The sequence below is a fragment of the Rhinichthys klamathensis genome, unplaced genomic scaffold, assembly GCF_029890125.1.
Source record: "Rhinichthys klamathensis goyatoka isolate OS25496 unplaced genomic scaffold, OSU_Roscu_1.1 h1tg000123l_1, whole genome shotgun sequence".
NCBI classification, from domain to species: Eukaryota; Metazoa; Chordata; class Actinopteri; order Cypriniformes; family Leuciscidae; genus Rhinichthys; species Rhinichthys klamathensis.
Genome location: NW_026606660.1, coordinates 8,077,926 through 8,098,006, shown reverse-complemented (window position 1 = coordinate 8,098,006; position 20,081 = coordinate 8,077,926). Strand labels below are relative to the sequence as shown.

The 20,081-nt window shown below is 37.6% G+C and overlaps 1 protein-coding gene across 3 annotated transcripts in view; it reads right to left on the bottom strand.

Annotated features, from left to right (window-relative positions):
- Nucleotides 1-20,081, bottom strand: part of akap6 (A kinase (PRKA) anchor protein 6) — a 181,836-nt gene that overhangs the window by 112,577 nt on the left and 49,178 nt on the right. For all 3 annotated transcript variants that reach the window (XM_056256083.1, XM_056256081.1, XM_056256082.1), the window contains exons 3-5: nucleotides 14,807-15,058; nucleotides 12,477-13,883; nucleotides 6,616-6,738 (exon numbers count right to left, since the gene is read on the bottom strand). In XM_056256083.1, coding sequence (XP_056112058.1) covers nucleotides 6,616-6,738; nucleotides 12,477-13,883; nucleotides 14,807-15,058 — 1,782 coding nt within the window. The remainder of the gene's footprint in view (nucleotides 1-6,615; nucleotides 6,739-12,476; nucleotides 13,884-14,806; nucleotides 15,059-20,081) is intronic.

Below are 20,081 nucleotides of genomic sequence, written 5' to 3'. Positions count from 1 at the left end.
TGACTATGTTTTTCCAAATGTGTAGTGTACAGCACACCGTGTGGAATATTATATGCCATGATTCAATACGTTTGACCTTGCAATTCCAGTTGGATAAAAGAACCAGGGGGACCGATTTACAAAACATTCTTAAGAATAAAACATTTCTTATTTTCTAATTTAAGAATACACTACCGGTCAAAAGTTTGGAATAATTAAGAGTTATGTATTTGAAAGAAGACTCTTAAGCCCAATTTATACTTCCGTCGTAGGCTGTGTGTAGCGCGCGTACCCTTCGGCGTACCCTGAGGTGCACCTCTCCAAAAATGTAACAACGTGTCAATTCTACGCGGACGCAAGCGCTGTGATTGGTCTGCTAGAACCGCTCCCCGGGTTTCACATGCTCCCTCTGCATGCGTAATTGCGCGTCAAGGCGGACAACGACGCAAAAGTATAAATGAAAACCAACGTGTAGTCTATAGCGTAGAGGCTTCTGTGTAAGTCCGACGCAGAAGTATAAATCAGCCTTTATGCTCACCAAGGCTGCATCTATTTGATCAAAAATACAGTAAAAACAGTAATATTGTGAAATATTATTACAATGTAAAGTAAGTGTTTTCAGAAATCATTCTAATAATTTAAATAGTTACATTTATATAGTGCTTTTTCTGGGTACTCAAAGTGCTTTACATAAGGAAGGGGGGAATCAATGTGGAGAGGAGACAGAGTGATAGAGCCAATGAGCAAATTTGGCCAGGATGCCGGGGTTATGCCTCTTTTTCAAAACGCATCCTGGGATTTTTAATGACCAGAGAGTCAGGACCTCGGTTAAATGTCTTATCTGAATATTAGAATGTCATTCTAATATTCAAAACTTTTGACCGGTAATGTAAAGTTAAGAATTTTCTTATCTTTTTAGTTAAGATTGTTCTAAAGACAAAACTTCGTTATGATATCTGAACTAAAAATGATTATTTTGGCATTTTGTGTAAAAACATATTTGCAGTCCAGCAAAATAATGATTTGTCACCATGGAAATGTAAGGTCAAAAAGAGTCCACTGCATTGTGGGATACATTATAGCATTTCGTGCAGTGCACTCTGGTTGTATGCTGCACATTTCGGTAGATGTAAGCAGGTCCCCTGGGGATTCTGTGCATCCAGAAAATGCATACTATGAACAGTATACATAAATCCTAAATCCTGCAGTAATAGTAGGGTAGCATGCTATTCCAAACATTGCCTTACAAAAGTTGCATATATAAAATCGTTGTATATGAAAATAGTATGCAGTACATATTACAGAAACGTTAACCCTGTAAAGCCTGACATATGAAATAATAGTAAGAAATTTTTTATATATATATTTTAGTAGTTTTTCAAAAAAAATGTGTTGAGTATCATATTTGACACATCAAGATTTGATGTACTATGATATAGGAGAATATAAAGTTCATACTCAAGGAGGGAAAAAAAACCTTTTATTCAGAGGCCCAAAACAGATAAAAAATAAGGAATCTGGTCCAGCTGCTGATATTTCTATGGCTAAAAAGTAAGATGCGCTTTTGACTTTACAGAGCTTTTAAATTCACAGACAGCTATATTACACACTGCATGAAAGGGAATATTCAAAAAAAACATAATAGGGGCACTTCAATCATGTTGATTATTTAGAGATCTTAAAAATGTGCGTATCAAATATCCCATAACACAGTAGGTTTATAGGATTAAGAAGGCAGTAGACTAAACAAACAGTCCGATTTTCAGAATAACATCTGAGAGCATTAATCATATATGACAAGCCCTAAGTTTAGTGACTCAGAAAGCACAGAAATAGCCGTCATACATACTAAGCGGATGGTCTGGTGTCTGAGACAGTCTAAGGCTGGAGCGAGAGGGCCGAGAGTCTCTCTCTCAACTTTGTGCCATCGGAAAGCGCGAGCGGGACGAGACGGGTGATGGATCAGCAGGTGAGAGAATTTATCACTCATGACAGACACGAGAGAAAGTGAGGAGAGCTTATTTATGACTTCGGATACAGGCTGAAATTGATATCCTTTACAGAGCTAAACGCCTTTAAAATGAGTAAACAAACTGAAGGGAAAAAAGGCTGAATAAACAGATATCCATCACTGATTTATGCTACAACAAAATGCTCTGTAATATCAATATTTGGTGCACATGGCAAGGACACTCTTATACTGTATTCGACGGCATAAAAAGCGAGCTGTAATAATCCCATCAGCTATAACTGAGGCGATATCAATATCACATGATCTAATTAAGAGACTCTTTATATCAATTCGTGCAGCTCCAATTCAAGGCAACACATGTCATGTTTTATGAACTCGAGGATGTTCGAGAAGCAAAATGTATTGTTACGAACACCTCAACAACTGAAAGATAAAAAATATTCCTGTCAAGTTTCAAGGTGTGAAAAATGTTCTTAAATCCATTCCATCATCACCTTTACCTTGAAAACCCTGACTCGAAGAGAAAATCCAATGTGTTCATAACTGAAACCTCACAGTTAGAGCGAACAAAGTCCAAATCTGCATTTTAAGTTGATTCCTGAAGCAGGTGTGTGTTTTGTTTGCCATTACGGTACAGATGTGTGTTGCATTTTCAAGCGTGCGGTGATGTGTGCTTTGTTCTTCTAGCTCGACGTGTGATATGTCTGTGTGTGTTTGTGTGAAAACAGATAGACGGGACTCTGAGCTGAAGCGCCCCGGCTAGGATCAGACATGAGGGCAGACAGGTTATCGCGTACTTGACATCAATAGATGTGCCACAGCAACCAGTGGACCCAAAACCTTCCCCTGTCCTAATCCCCAAATCAGAGAGAGAAAGAGAAAGAAAGGTGCTAGCCCAGGAGGTGTCTAGAGACAGATTGGGGTTTGTGATGTGCAGGTTTGAAGGAATTTGCGAATTATGGGATGGGGTAGAATTGGTCACCTTTTTTTCTTCTTATTTTAAAATGAAAATTTTGTTATGAATTACTCACCCTCATGTCATTCCAGACCTGTATAACTTAAAACATAACTTAAATTATGTTCAATCTTGTTTGGACCCCAACGTTTCACAATATAAATATAAAAAAAAAAAATCTCATCTCATGTTTAGAATGACATAAGGGTGAATAAATGACAGAATGGTCATTTTTTTTGGGGTGAACTGTCTTTTATTTATTTCAGATAAATGCTGTTTTTTTTTTTACTTTCTATTCATCAAATAATCCTGAAGAAATTGTACACAACTGTTTTCAAGATTGACAATAATAATAAATGTTTCTTGAGTATCAAATCATCATGTTAGAATGATTTCTGAAGGATCATGTGACACTGAAAGCTGGAGTAATGATGCTGAAAATTCAGCTTTACCAACACAGAAATAAATTGCATTTTAAAATATATTCAAATAGAAAACAGTTATTTTAAATTGAAAAAGTATTTCACAACATTACTGTTTTTGCTGTATTTTGGATCAAATAAATGAAGCCTTGGTGAGCAGAAGAGACTTCTTTTAAAACATTAAAAAAATCTTACCGTTCTAATAATTTTGGCCACTGTATATATATTTTTTTAAATGATTATTATAATTCAGTTACATACAGTACACACATACGCACAGACAGGCCACTATACTTCGTCGAACCTTTATAACACATCGAACCTTGAAGCAGTTGGGCTCCAGCAGCAGAAGACACACAGCTGAGATCAGGAAACTGAGGCTACAATTCACACGGGCTCACCAAGATTGGTCAACAGAAGATTGGAAAAACATTGCCTGGTCTGACGAGTCTCGATTTCTGATGTGACATTCAGAGGATAGGTCAGAATTTGGCTTAAACAACATGAAAGCATGGATCCACCCTGACTGTATCAATGGTTCAGGCTGCTGCTATAGTACTAAAGGGCCCAAAAAGGCATACTTTGGGCCCTTTAGTACTAATTGAGCACCGTTTAAACTCCACAGCCTACCTGAGCCTACCTTTATGACCACAGTGTGTCATCTTCTAAGGGCTACTTCCAGCAGGATAACGTGACATGTCACAAAGCTCAAATCATCTCAAACTGCTTTCTTGAACATGACAATGAGTTCACTAAACTCAAGTGGCCTCCACATTCACCAGATCTCAATCCAACAGAGCACCTTTGGGATGCGGTGGAACGGGAGATTCGCATCATGGATGTGCAGCCGACAAATCATGTCAATATGGACCAAAATCTCTAAGGAATGTTTCCAGCACCTTGTTGAATCTATGCCACCAAGAATTAAGGCAGTTCTGAAGGCAAAACGAGGTCCAACCAGGTCCTATAGCATAGTGTACCTAATAAAGTGGTCGCTGTTTATATATAGTTTTTAAATGTAAAATATTTCTTCAAAAATGAAATTTTATGTTATATTGTTATAATCATAAATGTGTTCCATTTCAAGACCAAATGCTTATTTAAGAGCAATACTGATTGATGATAGTATGTTGAAAGTAGTATGCTGAAGATGCCCAGATGGTGACCATCTCTGGTACATTTTTGAAGTTTATAGATATTTTTTGGATAACACCCCCTTGCGCTACGAAAGAGGAAGAGTTTGTGAAGAAATAAATAACTTAAAGCCTAAGGTGGTTTGCTTGCCACCAAGCTGGTGGTTTGATGGTTTTAAAGAGCTTTTGAGCAATTGAGTCAGCAGGTCAGGATGGAAAACAAGCTAAAACTAATCTTAAACCAGTTAATGTAAGACCAGCGCTAGTTCAGCAGGGCTATCTTTCAAATTTTTTAGATGGAGAAAAACTATGAGGAACGCAAGGCTGAAGCTGCAGTTTATAAAATGCTTAAGCACTTAAGTAATAAAGTAATTCATTTATCTAAATCAGTGCATCAATTCGTGGTCTGTTTTCCTGCAAGTGAAAGGCCATACATTAAAAAATTTCAACAACAAAAAAGTGTGTATACTAGGACATAAATGACCTCTAAAATGACAATGACTAATAGACATGGTGTAACAGCCACAAACCCCCAATTAAGTCTTTAAAGGTTTTTCCAAGTGTTTCATTAAGCTTTTTAAACACTGTCCGCTCAGTTCAAATCTATCTGAGGACGTCACCCAATTTAACTGTGTGGTTTATGTACTAACTGATGTATAAAGAATGTCCTTAATGTTTGTGTGCATGTTGGAAAGCAGGAGCACAACTCACTATCTGTGTGACTGGGGGCCCTTGTTTCTGCGTCTCATTTGCCAATGGAGGCCGGTGTGTGTGTGTGTGTGTGTGTGTGTGGTTAATGTGATTCAGAGACCTGGATCCGCCACCCAGTGCAATCAATAGCGGTTTCATTTCACAATCTCTCAATGCCTTATAAAGAAAGCCCACTCCTTTTCTCTCTCTCTCTCTCTCCTTCTCTTCCTACCCTGCAACAGCCAACCTCCTCCTTACGGCTCTCCCGTGGGTACCGGAAAGATCTGTGCTCACAGACACACACATATATGCGCACGGACACAAACACACACACACGCTCCCCACCTGCCAGCTGGACTTAATGCCCAGACATTAGACCTGTGAGCACATCCTGCAAACCCCAAACGCTGGATGAGAGACAGCAAGTGTGTGACCCCGCTCTCTAAATCAATAAAAATTGGTGAAGCCTCTCACTATAAAACACAATGTGATATTCCTCCTGCAGTACAGATGGGCTGGTCACACAGACAGACTGATAAACAAACAGTGTAGCTGGTGCTCATGATACGCTTCTGGTACGGGTTACTAAAGGTTTCACATTGCCATTGGAAAGACAACCCATAAATGAAATCTCTTCAATATCTCAATTAGTTCTCCAAGACAGTAATGAGATTTAACGGAGGACAAAAAAAGAATCAAGTCTCTGCTTCTCCCAGAAAAAAAAAAACGTTTCAGAGGAAATCTCAGCTAATGGTCAATAGCCAATACAATGTCAACATAATATAATATAATACATATTTATTATCACATGTACATTTATAATTTACTTTTAGTAATATAATATAATGTTAAATTATTAAAATATATGAAAGTTTAATTATACATTAATAAATACATGTGCATTTATAATTGACAATATCATTTTATTCACAATTTTAACATTTTATTTAAAATAATATAAAAGTTAGATTTGTATTTTATACACACATACATACGCATATATATGAAATATTTGTCATTATTTTTACAGAAATGTATAATAAAAGATTTTTTCATTCAATGTCCTCTTTCAAAAGTAAATGTAGATAATTTTACTACATATAAATACAATTCAAGACCAAATTATCTGAGCTGATATATATACTTTCATTTTATAGCTCTAAAATCTTTTTCACGTCAGTTGTATGTCAAAAGTTTACTCAGTTGTGCCTTTTTTAATTTCTCCTAAAGAATTTTAGGATAAACATCTGAGATAAAGTTGATACTAAAATGAAACACGACTGAGAGACATGATGAAACCACGAAAGAGCAACATTGAGCAAAACATCAACATCTAAGATTGAAGGTTCAGTAGAATAAAAATAAATGCAGTGTGATCACTAGTGGAAAATGTCTGACCATGTGTCCATTTGTTAACATATGTGAGCTTTAACACACTGAAAGACTGATTAGACATTTACTCACAAGGTGAGTTTCCAGGTAGAGTTTGAGGCTGTCGATATCAGCTTTGGGTGGCGTCCAGTTGTCTGTGGTTTCTAGAGCGTCTCTCAGCCAACAGATGAACTCATCCAGTTTGCTGACAAAACCCTGCAAGAGCAAACACACAACACACAGGCACATCAACACGGTCAAACACAGCAAAAGTGATTGTTCTGACATCTCGAAATATAACAATCCAAACCAACCAAACAACATGTGTTACACACCACAACACAACAAATAGGACTTCAGAAAAAGAAAGTGTTTTGATAAGGTTTGATAAGCTGATAAAAGTTTCGGAGTGAGGGTTTGCATTTGTCACACAATGCTTAAGGGAATGTCACACAGTAGCTGCCCTTCATGAGCCTCTATGGCTTTTTCAATAAGAGCAGGTTCAATGTGCTCGGTGTGTAAATACTGCCATCTGCTGGACAAATGAAAACCTATACAGACTCGGACTGCTGATTCCAGTTTAACCAAATACTGCCCTTAAAGGAACAGCTCACTGAAAAATCAAAACAGTCTCATCATTTTCCTGATTCTAATCCCATATGACTTTTTCATCCATCTTTTCAATAAAAAGACGTTTTACATAATGTCCAAACTGCTTTGTTCTACACAACAAAGGTCGGTGGGGTGTTTCATACTCCAAAAAGGACAAAAAAAACAAAACAAAGTAGAGTATATTAGCATCTATATATCAAGTCTTAGCATTAAATGAAGATCCGACCAAAATGTAAGTTGTTTTTCAATGATAATCTTCAACCACCAAATCTGTTTCATAAGACTTTAGAAGTAATGTGGACTTCAGATACTTCTATGGTATTATTTTATATTTGTGGTGTCCATTTTTACTTTCACTGTATGGAAATGAGAAGCTTGGACATTATTTAGGGCATCTGCATTAGGAAGAAAAATTATGACATGAAGGTAATATGATTTCTGATGACAAAATGCTCATTTTCGAGTGAACTTTTCCTTTAAGTCTGTGGTTAAGCAGGGGGTGAACGCCGAGGATCTGAGACCTAATTATTACAGTGACAAATATGCTCGTCTTCTGATGTCATACGTGCAAACGGATCAAATACCATTTCATACAGTCTCTAATGAACCATCTGAATGTAATATGAGAAGATTCTCCATGGCAGCTCCTCCTGCTCATTATCTAACATTGGTGAAAATCAAAGATATTGATACAAATGCCCTCTCCGCAAATGCAGGCTAAAAATCCCATAATTTATCGACTGTTTGGCCTTCACCGGCAGTCAAGCTTTGATGTGGGTGAGACTGGATGTGCTTTCAAAGCTAAAATGCTGGAGAGGAATCAGATCTGTGTGAGAACACCATTTCAAAAGTCAGAGTAAAGCCTGAACACTTCTCCTAACGGTTTCTATCTGGTCTATATTGTTGAACAGTTCGACTGGACCTGGTTTTGAGTTGGCAGACTGTTTTGGTCAAGCTGGTTAGAGCTGGCAGACCACTTTTATGTTGAAAGAAAGCCCTCAAACTACTCCACATCTCTCCAGCTCTGCTGCAATATGGTACATCTTCATATAGACCAAAGGAATTCTGCGAGATTGTGGCAGTCGATGAAGATCAATAGATACTGCCGCTAAATTATTCCCCTGGCAGGGACGGCGTGCGATTCACTCTCATCTCGTGCACTGATAAAGCTCTCAGAGCAGATGAATATGTAGCCGCTGGTCACGGCATTAACTGAGCTTGTCACCAGACCTGTTTGTGAGTGTATTACAGAGGGAGGAAGAGAAAATGAGACAAGACTCCATGCCCCAGAGAAAGAAAGAGAGAGAGAGAGAGAGAGAGAGAGAGAGAGAGAGAGAGAGAGAGAGAGAGAGAGAGAGAGAGAGAGAGAGAGAGAGAGAGAGAGAGAGAGAGAGAGAGAGAGAGAGAGAGCTAATGGGTGAAAGCAGTCGGTAGCCGCCAAATTCATATACAGTATGACCTGAACACCCTCAGAAACCAATCACTGCTTTTATCACCATATTCGCATTGTCTGTTTATATGCGTTCAAAAGGAATTGTTCACCCAAAAATGAAAAATTGTTGTTTATTTAATCACCCTGATGGCATTCCAATTATGCAAGCTGTTACTTTCCTTTCAAATGGAACACAAAAGGAGACTTTTTGGAGAACAATCATGCAGCTCTTTTCCATAAGCAAACAAAACAAAACAAAAATGACATTGCTTAATTGTCATGAAAATAAATGTCAACACAAAATAGGCTTCATTTTCTAAATGCAAAAAACTTATAAACATATATATTTTTTTGCATTTAGAAAATAAAGCCTATTTTGTGTGTGTTGGAAAAAGAAAAGCAGCAAACAGCAAGTTTATTTCTTTCTATTCATTTGCAGTATATATATATTCACATTTTATGTATGTGTGTATATATGTATACACATACACACACATAAAATGTGAATATACTGCAAATGAATAGAAAGAAATAAACTTGCTGTTTGCTGCTTTTCTTTTTCCAATGGAAATTTTGATTTATAAATTTTGATTTGGCAGCTACTATTCTTTTATTAACTACTGCAAATAATTGTATATATATATATATATATATATATATATATATATATATATATATATAGTACATTTTAATAAAATACAAAATTGTGCATTCTTATATTCACTTTTATTACCATATCTGGCACTAAAATGAAAATAAAGATGCAAAAACAAAGATATGCAAAGAACGACAGAGTGGGGGAAGCAGAGGACGAGAAAGACAGAAACAGAGAGAGAGAGAGAGAGAGAGAGAGAGAGAGAGAGAGAGAGAGAGAGAGAGAGAGAGAGAGAGAGAGAGAGAGAGAGAGAGGGGAAAAGACAAGGAGAAGGGGAAGACGGGTTTGGTGGCGTCACACATGACTAGGCCCCTGAGACGCCCCCAAGAAGAGGCTTCAGCTGCCAGCTGTCTGTTGCCATGAGAATGAAGTCATCTCCAGCGGCTGAATACTAATGTAATCAATCACCTCCTCCTGTGACACGCATCATCTCAGGTGGATGTGGCTGCCTACCTCCACCCGCTCCAGTGAGCTTACTGCACACGTTCACACACACTCACACACATGCACACGCTTTCACTGGAACCAAAGGAAGGATTACAGCTGAAAACTTTTGAGGGCATCCTTCCCTTCACTAGTCATTCACCTCCATCAGATCGGCATGATTGCAGTGGTTACTGTTCATAAGACATGCTTTCTATGCTGTTGAGTCCATGATTGATCTTCTTGGATGAAACAGAAGACTGAATTTGCAGGTGATAAAATATGAATTTGTGTGAACTGAAAGAGTTCCAGTGGATAAAGTCCAGACATTGGTCAAAATATGCCTACATCAGGATGAATGCACAAATTATTGAACACAAATACAGTATAACCATAATCTTCACCAAAATACTATACTTACTAATGCAAACCCTTAATTAATCCATATGACGTCATTCAAACAGTCCAAGAATCATTATATCATCTTGCTTAATTTTTTTATTTTATTGACAATAGTGAGTGATCCCAAGTTACTTTGGTTTTACAGTAGAAACAATAACTAGATTCTACTGTATTTGTTAGGCACTATGGCATATTTTTCAAACCAAAGCATCCTATATCAAAAGTTGAAATACTAGGTTTGCAAAGATTGCATCTAAAAGATCTTGTTAAATAAACTTAATTTGATGCACTCATAATTGACTCAATTCCATAAACAAAGACATTACTTTATATTACTTTTGGTGTTCTTGGTCTGTTTTTATATTTGACCACCAGATGGCGGCAGTATCCCATTATGTCTCTGAGGCAGTAAACAAAACAGTAGAACTAAACTCATGGCCAGCAAAAAAACAAAAAGTGTAATGATTCAGATCTCATCAGCAATGCATTTTTGAAAGAACATAGATAAGAATTACATTACTACAAGAAATGGTAGCTTTTACTAATAAAGATTAATGCAGCTAGATTGCTTAATTATAGCTGAGCTCAAAACAGAATATTATCTTACTACTTACTGCAAGAGGACATACTGTACTGCCTATTATTATAAATTAATATATAAAATAATAATAATAATAAGTTAAACAGTATGCATTATCCCATGATAGACATTTCAAACAGCTATGCCACATTGTCACATTTTTATGACCTCTCTATGATGTGTGGCATTGTTGGCTCCTATGACAGTGTACTTGTTGCTTAGGATAAAAGCATCTGCTAAATTAATAAATATAAAATGTAATCTTTTACATTTGCATATCCATGTATTATTATTTTAATAATGTTTTAGCCTTTGTGTGATGCATGAACACTACTGTATGTAGGAAGCATTGCATTATGGGAGACAGTATTCCCTGCAGCGCTATTGCATACTTAAATGTACTAGGTCATTGGGTATTTCCATACAGAAAATATGCATAGAGTGCAAAGTGTACACACTTTACACTTTAGCAGTAATAAGAGTAGCATGGTAGTATACGCTGAATTCACGCAGCCGCCATTTTGAAATCGAAAGCGAGGCTCCGGTGGGAAGTACAGATAGACAGCAATGCCTTGGACTACCAACCTGAAGCTGCTGCCGCGATTTACACTATTTGATGTTAATATCCAATATAGGATATGTATATAGTTCGTTCCTGCTTCTTTTTTTACGTTCTGAATTATATATATATAAAACAAATTATTTCTAAATGAATTTCACTGTATATAGTCTAAAGTATGAAAGAAATGTATGTACCTTTTTAGAATAACTAATTTCTACATTAAACACAACAATACGCCATCGCATTCGCGACTCTCCTATGATTAAAGGCGACACTTCCGGTTTTCTTCCCATCGGAGCCATTTCAAAATGGCGGCTGCGTGAAATCAGCGTATGCTATCCCACACAGTCTGACTAGTTTGGGTTTCCTCAAGCACCCGGGTCCTTTATAAACGATTGCATGTTCTTAATTTTGAAGCTAATCATTTAATTACAGACTTGGGACTGAAGAGAGGTTGTCAAGGAGCACAATCCTGTTAATTAAGCTTTGAATATTAGCGAAAGGCTGAGGTGGCTTGTTAGTTCATTACCCCTTTAGTTATCAGCTGTTTTTAATATCTGCTTAGTGTAGTGGCACATATTAGCTGCCGCCTCTATGTGAATGAGGATTAAGGCATACAAATGACTTCCTTAATGATTATACCCCTTTTAAATTAGATATAAACTGTAGAACTGTGATAAATGTAGGTTTGAGAGGTTCACCATTATCACTCGGTTGCTCATTTAGCTTTGTTGAGTGAATGGCTTAAGAATAGTGTACTAACATACTACTTTTACTCTATTTCTGCAGTGTATCGCATGTATATTGGGATTTGCCAAAATAAGCAGTATACAAGGGCAGTCCACTGGACATAATAATGTACACCACAATGCAATCTGCACATTGTTTGGCTGCTATCTGAGGAACTGTGGAAGTGACTACAACCACTTATTATCTGACCTGACTGCTGAGAATCAAAACTATTTTACTAAACACAACGGTAACTGTAACTAAACTGCACTCATATACAACATGGTGAGATCAAATGTAGCATACTACAGTCTGAAAAGTTTATAATGGAATAATGCATTTACAGTTCACACTGCACAGTATTCAATACACTGTAAAATGAACAGTAAATAGCATATACAGCACATTATACAGTATATATGGAACAGATTAAAGTATATACAGCATGGTTTTCTGTAGCACAGCATACTCCAACAGTAAGTAAAAAGCTAGTATTCTTTTTCAAACACAGCCTTTGGAAAGGTTAAGAATACTGTACCAAAAAGCAGAAATCTCTTACCTCAATCTTCGCCCAGACATCGTGGTAGTTCTCTTTGTGCTGAATATCTGCTAGTAGCTGCTGTATCAAGGGTGTGCATTGGAACATAATCTTTGGTGCAATGGGCCGCCCAGTCGATATGTTTCTTCCCCTGGACTCTGGTGTACTTCGCGCCCCTTCGTCCTCGGACAACAGGTCACTGAGGGGCCCAGACTCTATGCTGTCATCAAGAGAAGGAGCCACGTCGCTCGAGGAGGTAGGTGAAAAGCGCCCGGCTCGGGAGGACTTTTTATAGGGGTGAAGCAAAAGAAGATCGGAGCTGCTCTCCCAATCAGGGTTGACCTCAGTGAGCTCCCAGTCATCCACGTCCTGGACGGACTCTTGCAAGCCTCTTTGCGGTAAAGCCTGAGCAAGGTTTTCCAGCTTCATCGCTAACATTTCTGTCTTTTTCAGCTGGGCTGGAAGAGCGAGGAACTCATCCGAACCATACCAGTGTTCTTTGGGGCTGTCTGATGCATTAGAGATATGCAGAGCATTCTGGTTAACAATCCAGAGAGAGCCTGTGGTGGGAGCTTGATCGCCGGGGCTGGAGGACATTTCCCGTGGGTCGTGGTCTGAGATGTCCTCCCCTGAAGATGGTGGTGGGGTGGAAGAGTCACTGTAAGCCTGCTTGGCTTTGGAGTGCATAGCCTTGAAGTTCGTCAAGTGCTTCTGTGTCTGTAATCCCTGCACGGCCTCAGATGAGCGTCTCTCCAGTGGGACTTCACCAGGCACAGATGGTCTCTTGAGACCCATTCGCAAGTTCCTTCCGTTCATAGCATGGAGACTCTCGTAGGATTGACTCCCATTGCCTGGATAAACTGATTCCAGCTCCAGCCAGAACTTTGAGCGATCCGGTGTATCCAGAAGAGATGGCGTGCTTCTGCTCAAGTCAGCCTGGTACTGGAGAGGTGAAGGCCTACTGAACCTTGTGTTTCCATCACCCTCCAGGTACATGGGCTTTTTAGGCAGAGGCTGTGTGGGAGAAACATCACTCCTAATGGCACCTTGAAGAGGGCGTTTGGAAAGGGCAAAGCTGCTATCTCCCTGCATTGCTGAATCCGGTGTACTTTCTTCTTCGGTGGGGCCACTGATTGTCTCTTGAGGTTCCTGGGTGGAAGTAACAGACTCTTCTGCAGGTGAAGATGACACCTGGTTCTGTCTAGAGGCTGCAATGTTGAGGAGATCCACACTCTGAAGCAGTTCTGGAAAGTCTTGCTCCAGCTCGGGATAAAGGGAGCGTGGCCCTTGACCTTCTGCGTCTTCAATGGGACTGTAGTCGCTCAGTTCATAAGCAGTAATGCCACAGTCGAGGGAGAAGTAGTCCTTACTGCACTTAATGGTCAGCTGGCCAGAGTCATCCACTTCTGTCAAAGCATCCAGCCGAGCCTAAAGATGATCAAGATCACAAAAACAATCAGACTATTAATTTGCAAACTCAAATTTAAAATGTAATCAAATCTATCCTGTGCTAAAAGAATTGTTTCGGGATAAAAAGTGCGCTTTGCTGCAAGTGTTTGCTAGGTTTGCCTAGTCTAAATGGAGGACCAAACCTATAAAAATAAATAAATAAATACACGAATAAATGTAAAAAATAAATAAAATAAATGACTATTTATACTTTTATTTCCCTATTTATGTATAATTATATATTTTCCCACATTTATTTATTTATTTATTTCCACTTTTATTTATTTTCACTTTTATTTATGTATATATGCATTTACGTCTACATTTATTTATTTATAAATGTATTTATACATTTATATATGTATTCATTTATTGCTCTGTATGCTAATAAGGGGGTGTGTTTTACCTCAGACATAGCAATCGAGCTCAGAATGGCAGTGCTGAAGCTTTGAGGCCACAGTGACACCTTGTGGTGTGACCAAACATTACGCAAGAGGTTTGTGGACGTGACTTTACAGGTGTCAAATAGCTAAAACACACCCCCTTATTAGCATACAGAGCAATAAATGAATAAATATATAAATGTATAAATAAATAAATGAATAAATAAATAAATGTGGGGAAATATATAATTATACATAAATAGGGAAATAAAAGTATAAATAGTCATTTATTTTAGTTTTTTTTACATTTATTTATTTTTAATTTTTATAGGTTTGGTCCTCCATAGTCTAAATGTCTTTGGTGAAGGGTATAGCATATGAGTTTATGGTACACTCCCAACAAAACATTGCGTAACTAAGTTTCTGTCCTAGTGAATTAGTGAGGGATGTGGCCTTAGTAAGGGATGTACCCCGCTTTAGGGGGTATAATTCAGACGATGCTTTAGAGATGTATCTGACCTCATCGTGATCATGGCTGAAGGCTTGCAGTATGTCAGTCTGGCGGGTGTAGTTGCCGTTGGAGTCCTGGAGGCCCTGGAGAAGCCTCTCTTTCAGAACCAACACGGACACTCGCAACTGGTGCCACAGGAGCTGCACGCTCCGGATGTCCACTATGATGTTCACAGAGTAGGACAGGAGCTTCAGGGAGAACTCGGTCTCCAACAGTGCGTGGATCTGCTCGACATGATCGGATATGTCTTCACAGATGTCCTATCAGACAGACAAATGCACAGACAGTAATCAGATATTATGATCTGCAATACTGCGCATGAAATTACACATATGATGGGATGGGATTCATACAGATCCTTGAAAATAGGATTTTCCCAACTACATCATCTTGTACTAAAAATGCTAAACAGCTATTTCCATCAGCAACCCGGAACACACCGGATATTCAAAACGCATTCCTATAAAGAGTTTTTAGATGGAAGACATTGAAAGTTCAGACAAAATGTTTTATGTGAATTACAGTTCTAGAGAAAGCGCAAAAAGGACAGAACATCAGTACAGTCATCAGGAATTCTCTAAGAGAAGATCAACGATCCAAAGATTAAAGTACTCAACAGGATATGTCTGAATCATGCACACCAAAGACTGTTATTATGGTCAAGGCCTTACTGCGGTATTACCATTTAATATTCTTTTGATAAAAGGAACCCTCAATCAAGTCAAGACTACTTGTCATGCACCTACCTTCAACCAGGCACAAGTGAAACAACAACAGTGTTATGCATCCATGCACGAGGAAATGGAGGGATATTTGAGTCATTCTCACATGACATGTGAATAATCAAGTGGAGATCTCAGAATATACCAAAGAGCACCAGTAGTTTTCCCTTTAAATTACCTCTGACTACGTCCTTCTCTGTTAAGAAAATGACATACAATAGCGTTCAAAAGTGTGATTCCAGTTACGTTTTTTCGGAGGGGGGCGGGGTTGCAGGATATTACTTTTATTCAGCAAGAATGCATTACATTAATCATTAACATTCAATTAATACAAAACATATTTAGTATGAATAATAATAAAGGTCTCTTGGACACGAAATCAGCATATTAGGATGATTTATCAAGGATCATGTGACACTGAAGAATGGAGTAATGGCTACTGCAAAGCTACCATCACAGAAAATGTTAAATTGTTATAATATTTTACAGTATTGCTGTTTTTTAGGGGTGTAACGATACCCTCATGTCACGATTCGATACACATCACGATCCTGAACTCACAATACGATATTATTGCGATACTCCAAGACATATGATAAAAGGTTAAAGATTAAAATGATAAATTTGATATTACATTATGGGTGTAAATGAATAGGCTTGGACTTGGTGCTGGAAACCCAAAGCACAGGACAATAGAGACACCAGAATACAAAATATTGATGATTCTGAAGCTGAAAATACAGAATTATTTTAGATAAATATGATTTCACTCTGACTAGTTGTATTTAAAATATTGCAGACCACGTTTTACTGGCAACATCAGACATTTGGCATTATCAGGACCCACAAATATTCCCTCAGTGCATTATCTTCAACATTATATAAAGTAGTTTAATGTAGTACTGACACTAAAACTCTGTAAACGTGAATTTTTTTCTCGCATAGTAAATTTTATTTTGGGTGAACTAAACCCAATACATATAGTCACTATCCACGATACATATTGTTGCATTTTTGTATTGCGATATATTGTGACACGATATATTGTTACACCCCTACTGTTTTTATTGCATTTTTTATTAAATAAAAGCAACATTGTTGATCATAAGAGACTTTTTCCATAAGAGATCATAATCCCAATAATCCCAAATAATCCCAAAACTTTTGAAAGGTAGTGTATTCTTGTTGAAAACTGACAGGGGTGTTATTTACACAATGTGGTGTAAACTCTAACACCTCATCAGTAACATCTAGAACTAGTGCATTTTCATTGCTATTTGAGTTCTAGTTTGAACCAGTGTGACTCCACATTCCCTCCAGCAACAGCTGGCACTATTAAGTAAGATTCACAAAGACCATGTTGAGTGTGCTGCCATTCTATAGATCTTTATTCAGCGTTTGATATTTTAAGATGATTTCATTGAAATTGGAAAAAGGTACTTAAAGGTGCATTGTGTAATATTTAGGAGGATCTGTTGACAGAAATGCAATATCATATACATAACTATGTTTTAAGTGGTGTATAAAGACCTTACATAATGAACTGTTATGTTTTTATTACCTTAGAATGAGCCATTTCTATCTACATACACCGCGGGTCCCCTTACATTAAAATGCGCCGACATGTTTCTACAGTAGCCCTAAATGGACAAACGCGTTTCGTCACCATGTTGTTCTTCGTGCAAAGAAGCTAGCTAAAGTCAGCGAATAAAACACTGACACAATGATGAACAAGTAACAATGATATTCGCAATAACATATCATTTTACTGAATAATATGAACATAATTTCTTAATTTATCTTTGTAAAGAAACCTCATTGCTTAACTGGCTACTCTCTGCTGTCTCAGACATTATCTTTTCCTGTCGGCCACCATAACTTTTGTGCAATTCGCAACCTCACCACTAGGTGCCGCTAAAAATCACACACTGTACCTTTAAGTAGTTCCTTGCAGCACGTGGTTCATCTGATATGAAAGTCACAGCAGTGAAGAGCACATTTACAGCTGTGGGTCATCGGGTCTAGGGGGCTTTTCTTTTACTGTCACTGTGGTTTAAATCATAAATCAAGCAGCCACGGGGTGATATTAAAAGGATAGTTTCAGATGTAACTAATTTTAGAAGGTGAGATCACAAAACAGAATACGATTTAGTTACACTACACTGCAACTACACATTTACAGTGACCCCAAAAAAGTACTTGGGTCAAGTCTCACCTTAATAATGCCTGAATGTCACTGCGTTAGATAACAAATGCATGTGAAGTCAGATGCCAATTTACATTTTTCACTCAAGTAACAATTAGATTTGCATTTTTCAAAGTGTACCTCAATTACACTTTAAAATACTGTTTGTGTCCACTGTATGTGGTTGGATCATGTCATGTTCCCTTCCCCCAGCCTGTCAGTCGGAAGGGCAGTTCAGCTGCTAGGAAACTCGGACAGTTGCCTCATCTCATCCAAACTTAAACACACTGTCATTTATAAAAAACTTTTAATTCTGAGGGCAAAAAAGGAAATTTGCTTTTGAAACATTTTACCACTTTGACATCATTGGAACTGCATCATTAATCAAATTAAAAATAATTCTCAAAATAAGTATTTGGACACTTTAACACACTTTAGTCAAACTTAAAAATAACAGAATTTCATTGCATTAAATACAAAATATAAACCAAAGTGGCAACTGCAAACAAATTTCACTTTTCTAAGTCACTTTTTTTCCTTTTATTTTTTTTACACCAATGTGTTGTTGTAATTAATACTATTAAGAATAAGCATGTTCCACAAGTTTTGGACTCTTTCTGGTTATCATTTTTTGTACATTCTGAACAATATATTTTGAACCTTATAAAACTGAACTTTGTGAAATATGTGTGTTTGTGGTATATCTTTTTCAAATAAAAGCCCTTTGTTTTGATATTCTGTTATATAGCACTAGAGCTGCACGATTAATCGTTAAAAGATCGCGATCTCGATTCAAACACTCATGTGATCTAATTTCTAAATGACAGCGACTCGGCTGTGTCTATTAAACCATTGACAAATACGATCACAGCTAACATTCAAATCTATGTTCACGCTGTAGCTGAGCCAGAGAAAGCAGTTGTCATGAACAGTTTCTTTTCAACCACACAGTATCATTATTTCAATTACAAATATTAAAATGATCACAGAAGTACTGATAAGTATGGATAAAAGTTTATAGTTCGGATATAAATACTGATGTCTATGGTAGCGATCAAAATTTAAAGCTGCTGTCCGTAACTTTTTTAAGTTAAAAATAATCCAAAATAATTATATAAAAAAAAAACTTATTCTGCCAGTGGTCAAAACTATCTGCTTGCCATAGCTAGATTCAAAACGGTTAGCTTGTAATAATGATTTTAATTCCAGTGGTACTGGTGGGTTTCCGCGGGAAATTCGAGCATGTCTTTGCGTCATTACGTCACACCCGTACACATAAAGAAGGAGTTTCGGCTAGCCGGCTATACTGCGCGTGACGAGATGTTTAGATGTATAGGCTTTTCTCGCAGCACTTTACATAATTAAACTTATGGCATCCAGAAAGATCCAAACAACAATCATCAGTGTCAACTGGAGATTCAGCAGTTATAAAACCCAAAAGACTTCGTACTTCGGATTTAAGGTGGCTAGAGAAAGAGAAAGAAACCGTCTCATGCGAACACAAGGATTTAAACATCGGCGGGGCTTTTGAAAAGTGCGTGAACTCCGTGTTTTGAAGGGGTTCAAAACGGAAGAAGAGACGGCTTTTTTCTGCTGAACAAGTAAGTTAAGACATTTCAATAGTTCAATCGTGTAACAGTACGTTTTCTTAATTCACACAGTTATGGAGTTTCCTTTGTTGTGCCTTTCTCGTTTTGCTATTATGGAGAATATGAATTCTGAACTACACAGGTAACCACAAAACACATTAAATTTAACATTAGTCACGCAATGCTGATGTTGTTAACATGAACAATTTGAGAACAAAGTAGGCTATAATTTGCACGGTTGCTGTAAATCGCGTTGATTAAATCTAACGAAGCTTATCATGTCGAATGCTTTTTCCCCCTTAGTTGGTCAGAACAAAAATGGATGTTACTTACTTGTTCAGAAGACATTTTCTTATGAAAATTCTTATGTTGGTCAAACTTTCAAAAAGTGAATCTGTGATTCTGTATGACAGTATCCACACAGCGCGGTGACTGACAGCAGCACTCGCCTCAAAGCACTGTGTTCATCCGCGCTGTTTCATGCCGATTTACAACCCACGTAAAGATGATAATTCCGCGAATCACTGCAGTTACAGATTTCGAACAGAGAGATGGCGACAAAGAGGAAAAGCTACGGACTGCAGCTTTAAGTAAATTGACGCATCAGAGATTGCATCAATTACATTGTTACACCAGTAGGTGACGACAAGTGACTGTTAAAACATTTATTTGTCATTGAATCATTCATTCAAGAGATTCGTTAAAAAAAGGAATGGAAACAAGTGAAGTATTTATGAGTTGAATTCATTCAAACAGATTTCTTTTTAAACATTTCAAAACAGACTGC